Source organism: Musa acuminata, chromosome BXJ3-3 (assembly GCF_036884655.1).
Source record: "Musa acuminata AAA Group cultivar baxijiao chromosome BXJ3-3, Cavendish_Baxijiao_AAA, whole genome shotgun sequence".
Taxonomy (NCBI): Eukaryota; Viridiplantae; Streptophyta; class Magnoliopsida; order Zingiberales; family Musaceae; genus Musa; species Musa acuminata.
The window spans coordinates 40141592-40148991 of record NC_088351.1 but is presented as its reverse complement, the minus strand read 5'-3'; the positions used below and the strand labels follow the sequence as shown (position 1 = coordinate 40148991).

The 7400-nt window shown below is 47.0% G+C and overlaps 1 protein-coding gene across 1 annotated transcript; it reads left to right on the top strand.

Moving 5' to 3' along the window:
• The first annotated feature begins 5563 nt into the window (after positions 1-5563).
• Positions 5564-6846, top strand: LOC103979664 (cytidine deaminase 1-like). The gene has a single exon (XM_009395832.3). It carries the CDS (start codon positions 5742-5744, stop codon positions 6684-6686), a length of 945 nt encoding a protein of 314 aa, XP_009394107.2. The 5' UTR covers positions 5564-5741; the 3' UTR covers positions 6687-6846.
• Positions 6847-7400: the final 554 nt, after the last annotated feature.

The window sequence follows — 7400 nt, the reverse complement described above, 5'->3', positions numbered from 1 at the left end:
TACGTCAATAGACTCAAATTTACAATTAAAGATAGAATGTCTTTAACTCCGATATGAATAGTAGATGAAGCTCACAATATGGTATTAAAGGTTGAAATATTATTAACTCGACCTATAATTGCTGCTCGATAATTCTCTATTCCGACAACACGATCTGCTCTTAACAAAGAGAAGCAAGTTATGATTGAGTCAATACAACCTATAAATTAAGGCACAAATACTGAAAGAGTAACAAGGCAAGCTAAGCATATCCTAAATATTACAGACAATCCATATGCTCAACCCTTGATTAGAAAGTGTTTCAAATTTGAGGAGTCTATCATCGTTCCAATGAGTGTCGTGTCGGTAAAACTATTAACCTTGCAAATCATAAAGATAACTTTAAAGATGAAGGAGATACCCAAGATGATGTGATTGATGATATTGATAATACTAAAATAGCAGAGGAAGAAGGGAAATATATTACATGTATTATAAAAAGATTATTACTAACTTCAAGGCAATAAGACCCATATCAGTATAAAAACATCTTTCATTCTTGATGCAGTATTGATATCAAGGTCCACACATTAATCATAGATAATGAAAGGCCTAACTATCACTATAATTAAGATATGTAGAGTTATTTTCTTAATAGAAAAATGGTATAAAAAGTACGTTATATGTGAGATAGTTAACATGGATGTGTGCTATGTGCTACTTAGAAGACCATGACAGTATGATGTGAATACAACTCACATTAGAACAAAAAATGTGTATATATTCTGGTGGAATGGGAAAAAGATTATCATTCTACCGACTAACAAAAGGGAGAAGAATCCAATATTTCTAAAGTAGAGTGGAAGTATTTCTTATCCAATTTTAACTCTATAAACGAATTCATTGTCAATTCTAAAGAAATAAAAGTATGTTATGCCTTTGTTATGAAGGGATAAAAGTCACCTTAAGCAAAGATTTCAAATAGACTATGAAAGAATTCAAAAGGATCACCTTTGAAGAATTATTAGATGAACTTTCACCAATGAGAGATATTTAACACTAAATTGATTTGGCTCCAAGAGCAAGTCTACCAAATATACCTCACTACCAAATGAACCCATAAAAGAATAAGATGCTGAGCAAGAAAGTAGAAGAGTTGATACGAAAGAGATATATTCGAGAAAATATGAGTCTATGTGTTGTCTCAACTTTGTTAACACCCAAGAAAGATAAAAGTTAGAAGATGTGCATGGATAGCAAAGCTATCAACAAAATCACAATCAGGTATTGCTTTCTCATACCACAACTAAAATATATGTTGGATCAACTACAAGGCTCCTAGATATTCTCAAAGATTGATCTATGTAATGGTTCACCTCGGCTATGAATCCTGCCTCCATTATATGATCCACCTCGTCACTAACCACCTTCTGCCGATCGAGAGAAAACTTATGAGGACTCTACTTCACTGGTCGTGCCTCGAGAAAGACGTTCAGGCGATGCTGTGTGACCATAGGTTCAATCTCCGGCATGTCTCTTGGCAACCAGGCGAAGATGTCGGCATTGTGCGTCATGAAGCTGATGAGTTGGACTTATTCCTTTTCCGAGAGCGCAGACCCCAATCTTCACGACCTTATTTCGTTGGCTTTTATCAACGGAGACCTCTAGTATTTGCTTGGTAGCCTCGAGACAAGGTGGCACTTTGGCCATGTCTTGGGGGTCGACCATGGGTGGTTCAGGAATTGGCTTTTTGGGGAGCATGATAACCGTCAGGTAGCACTATCTTGATTCCCGAGGATCACTCCTTACTTCCCTAGTCCTGGCTTGGGTCAGAAACTCCATTGTCCTGTGGTAGGTGGAGATGACAACTCTTAACTTATTAAGGGTGAGGCAGCTGAGGATGACATTATATGCCGAAGGGGGTCTAACCACCATGAAGGTAACAATGACGATCTTGGACCTTGGCTCTTCTGCAATGGTAATCGATAAGGTGGTAGTGCCAAGGGGAGAGATGGAGTCCCTCGTGAACCCAATGAGGGTTGAGGCCATGGGAGTGAGGTCCTTCTCGATCATGCCAAGTTTCTGGAAGGCGTCGAGATATAGGACGTCGACCAAGCTCCCGATATCCACCATTATCCTTTTAACTTGGGTGTTGGCAATCCTGATTGAGATCACTAAGGCATCATCATGGTCGGGGTACTTGGCTTCCCTCGCTCGAAAGGTGATTTCAGGCTCATCCCTTTATCTAGGACACTTCTCCATGGTGGCTCGGGAGTAGGCCTTATGCCCCGACATGCTATCTCCTCCGGAAGTCGGACTGTTGACGATGACATCAATCTATTTTTCTAGTGGGCCATGGGGGCACGGGGAGGATTCCAACGGCTTCTTAATGTAGCACTCGAGATGTCCCCTATAGATGAGCTCCTCAATCTAGTTCCTTAGGTCATGGCACTTCTCAATGTCATAACTAGTCATGGTGGAACCGATAATACTTTAGACCGATCCCTGAGTTAGTGTGAGGTCTTCTTCAGGTTGGGCGCCCTTAGAAGCCCCTTCTCTTTGATTTAGAGGAAGATCTTTATTCTGGATGAATTTAAGGGTGGTAGAGGAGGCCTCAAGAGCGATGACTTGAGTCAGTTGAGCTTCCTTCTTGGTAGGCCCGAGGGCTACCCTTGAGACTACTCTACGTGAGGCCTTTTGTGGTCTTCACGCTTTCCCACTACTAGTGCCTTGAGAGAAATACATTGATTTATACGCTAGAGCATCTCCGGAATGGTTGTCGTTGGTCTTTTGACTAGTGATCAGAAGAACCTATACGGTCACAAGCTCATCAGGAATGCTTGCATGATTAGCGAAGGGTGGGCATCAGGGACTCCTCGGATCTCGGTAGTGAAGTGAGCAACGAAGTGAGAGAGGGGTTCATCGTCCTTCTGGCTTAGATCAAGGAGCATGGCCGTAGATGGTTTAGATCATGCATTAGCTAGGAAATTAAGCTCGAACTCTCTTATAAGCTGGTCAAAAGATGAAACTAAGGTTAGCCTAAGTTGGTTGTACCACATCCAAGCTGGGCCTTAAAGAGTAGTGGGGAATGCCTAACGCATTAAGACATCAGAGGTTCCAGATAGGGCCATCTAAGCCCATAACACAATGACATGCTCTGTCGGGTCGAAGCCACCGTCGTAGGCCTCCAATGTTGGGAGGCAAAAGTTGAGAGGTATCAGTTTGTCTTAGATCTCGTAGACAAAGGGAGACCTTATTGAGGAGGCCTCCCAGATTTCCTCCTTTAATTTGTGGAACTCTCTTTGGACCTTGTCCAAGTGTTGGTTGACCCAACATAACTAAGCTCGAAGAGAGTTCGTCGAGTCAGATGATAAGGAACCAAGCTCAAGGCAGCTCAGGGTGGTGTGTCGGGGGCTAGGAGCGCTATGGTCTAGTGTCGGCCTCAAGCCTCCTTATTGCTCCTTGATCGACGGATTAACATCCATAACTCTAGGTTGCTGGCCAATCGGAGAAGGCTCCTATGGTGCGGTGATAGGATCGACTGGTCCCCTAGCGGTGGTGGTTGGGGCAATGTCACTTACTGAGCAAGCTAGGGAACGAGGGGGATGATAGTCTGCTTCATCCCCGCTAGCGCTTAGACTTAGTGGGCAAAGCTGAGGAATGCCTCAGGTGAGATAGAAGGCTATCCCGTGCTGGTCCCAAGAGGTAAGAAGTCGAGGTAATTGAATAATCGCTAGTAACAGTTTGGGGTTGGGCTGAGGTGTTCTTGCCTAGGTTCAAAGGAAGGGGGAGCTGCCCTTCGAACCCTAAGGTCGGGTGAGCAGTGGGCAACTCTTCTCTAGGATACTTGCCTGGGATACTCGGTTGTGGGCATTCTTGGGACATCGAGTCCTCCTTCTAGCGTCAAAAATGTTAAGCAATTTTATATTGTAGCCGATGGGTCAGCACGGCTTGGTCTAATTATGGGTGCGAAGAGCCGCCCACATGGCTACTCGATCAAGGGTGATCGATGTCAAGTCGGGTCCAGGCTTCACCTCCTTCTAGCGCATGTGGCTGTTAACCATAAGGTCGAAGGTTCAAGCTTTCTTTTTAGCGCCAAAAATATTAAGCAACTTTATGCCATTGTCGATGGGTTGAGATAGCTTGGTTCGATTCCGAGTGCGTAGAGTCATCCACATGGTTGCTCGACCGGGGGTGGTCGACATCAGGTCAGGGCCAAGCTTCACCTCCAAAATTGATCCGAGGTAGAGCAAGGAATTGTTCTTGCTAACTCGCCAAGTTGCAGTTCCTTCCTCGTCAATTTCCTACACACAGGTCGAAGTCCGGAGGGGGATTTCCAAACTCGACCCCTCCGAAGCTTAAGTCAGTGTTTGGTGGTGTTAGGGGGAGTTTGAGTGTTCGAAGTTCTACCTTTAATGTTGGACAGGAGGTTAGCTTTTATACCTATGAACGAATGCCAGTCGTATATCGTCTATTAATGGTCGTCGGCTCCTCGAGCGGTCGGCTCATACCTTTCGTGCAGATGCCGATCGACCTGCATAGACGTGTGCCGAGCGATGTCGTTCTGAGTTTTCTGGAATGACTCTATACTATGCGACACCGTCTTGTACGGCCTCAGCCTCGGATGACACGAGAGCAAGCGATTGCCCTGTCCGAGTCCAAGGTGTCGCATCAACATAGTGCACCATATCACCCCTGAGGCTCCGTGTTGGCGCTGACGTGGTTGTTTACTATTGTCACGAGGATGGAACTATAATATGCCCTATTAAACACCTCGATGTCATGTAGCAGACACCTCAATATAATATGATCAGATCAATACCTCGACACCACATGATTAACACCTCAGTATCATATTGCTAGCACCTAAACACATAACCGAGTGGGTCAAACATTACAACATCTCAAGTTTAGCATATCGCAACTATAGTTATATATGGAAGAAACACACTGTCTCCTTTGTAATTATGTCTATTATGGATTCAATAATACTCGAGCATCATTATAAAATGACTATTAAGTACGTTCTAAGACCGATCTTTTTCTACTAAAATATCAAATAAAATCCTTCCAATCTTTTAAGACTTTCCAACGAGTCTTTTCGGGAATACCCTCGATACGAGAGTTTGGAGAAGAATATGGACAAATTAATCAGCAGACAAAGGACATTATCAACTCCTACTAAACATCCAATTGAATAAGCGTTAAGATAACAATAAGCAAGTTTCAATTATTAACACCGATGTCGACAGAAGGCAAGAATTATTTGCACGCTCTACCAACCAGCCACCCCGCCCTGCGGCTTTTGTGTCTCAGAGAAGCCAGCCACCAGGGAAGTGGGCCCCACTTAAATTGACCTTTCTCCTCCCCGCGGCCGCCCCAGCGGCGGGCTTCCCACCAATGGTAGGTGCTGTTTCCCTGATTGGTGCCTCGCCGGAGACCAGGTAGGTAAGTTGAGGTGGAGGGGTGAGCACGGATTTATTTATTTATTATTATTATTAATTTTTAGTGAGGAGGGTGAGCACCGATTGGCCCAAGAAAAGCGAGCTTAGCTTAGCATAGCATTTCTTGGTGACTTTTCTTTTCTTTTTAGGCCATGTACTCTTCGAATCATTTAAATAGCATATGTTGCCCTCCGAATAGAACACCATCTCCCTCCTCTTTATCTCCATGCGTTGAGGATAACCCCCATCCTCTCCTTTGTTGTAATCTTTTTTGTTTCGTGTACTCTTTGATCCGATTCTTGACTATCGAAAGAGAAGATGGAAGAGAAGCCCGCGAGATTGACGGGCGCGAGGTTCTTGATCCAGGCGGAGGAGGCAGAGGCGATGGCCAAGGAGGCGGGCGTCGCCGCCGTCACCGAGCTCCTCCCGCTCCTGGTCCCCGCCGCCCAGCGGTTGGCGCGGCCGCCCATCTCCAACTACCGCGTCGGAGCCGTCGGACTAGGGACGAGCGGCAGGATCTTCCTCGGGGCGAACCTGGAGTTCCCCGGCCTGCCGCTCAACCACTCCGTCCACGCGGAGCAGTTCCTAGTGGCCAACGCCGCCGCCCACGGCGAAACCGGCATCCGCTGCTTCGCCGTCTCCACCGTCCCCTGCGGCCATTGCCGGCAGTTCCTCCAGGAGATCCGCGGCTCGGCTGAGATCCAGATCCTCGTCACCTCCGACGAGGAACCCGCCTTCCGCCCCCTCGCCTCCCTCCTTCCCCTCCCTTTCGGCCCCCCTGACCTCCTTCACAAGGGCGTGCCCCTCCTCCTCGAGCCGCACGACAACGCCCTCGGGGCGACGGTCGTCCCCGGCGGCGGCGGGGGCCGGGGTTTGTTCGATGCGATCGGGGAAGGACGGATGGAACAGCGGCTGAGGGCGGCAGCGGAGGCGGCTGCGAGGGCGTCGCACGCGCCCTACAGCGGATGCGCGGCGGGCTTCGCAGTGGCGGACGTCGACGAGAGGGTATACGCTGGGTCGTACTTGGAGTCGGCGGCGTACAACCCGAGCCTTGGGCCGATGCAGGCGGCGATGGTTGCGTGGGTGGCGGCGGGCGGCGGAGGCGGGGGCGAGGACGGTGGGTGGGGGATCGTCGCTGCGACATTGGTGGAGGAGGAGGCCGCGGTGGTTTCGCACGTGGGGACGGCGAGGATCTTCCTGGAGGCAATGGCGCCGGGCGCCCATCTTGAAGCGTACCGCTTGCGCTCTTCCAAAGCAGATTAGATCCGGTGCTGTGCTCTGAAGAAGACGGTCGGTTGATGATCTCCACAGGAGGAAACGAACGGTTCAAGATTGGTGCGTCGAGATCATCAACCAACATAGTGAAATATAACTTTTCCATTATTTGTTCTCTATGGTAACGGAATTCGTTTTCAGCTTCGTACGTTTTATTTTTATTTTACTATCCTTAAAAAACCATAGTAGAAAGAAACCTTACCATCTAATTAATGGGTTTGGTTTGGTCGAAGAGAGCATCTTAAAGCTAAACTAGGCTGGTAGGCTTCCGACCGCATCGATTACGAAGTCAGTGAGATGATGCTGTTCGTCGTCCTCGATCACCCCATCAAGTCGACGGCGTGAGCATCACTCGATCATGAACACATGCTTCCGGATGACTATATGAGATTAGGTTTTAGGATGTAGGATGTGATTTGACACTGTCAAACGATTGACGGGCACGAATCACCAACTCCGCCTGCACGTCCAAGTGAAGTGCATTCTCATTATCAACCGAATCATTTGGTACAGCTAAGTCTGTTCTCTCTCTGTTGGTGATGTGTTGCAAGTTCCATAAAAAAAATGACACGTATAAAGAGCATTATAATCCAGACTTCTCCATTACTATATATATGTTTATTGAATTTCATTCTTGACCCAAAGATTTTATTTTATTTTATTTTTTTCTCCCTCCCATTCGGTTCGTGCTTTTAGTCGCAT

Bases quoted from the DNA above. Each gene is read 5' to 3' on its own strand.
- LOC103979664 (XM_009395832.3), top strand. From the start codon at position 5,742: ATGGAAGAGAAGCCCGCGAGATTGACGGGCGCGAGGTTCTTGATCCAG.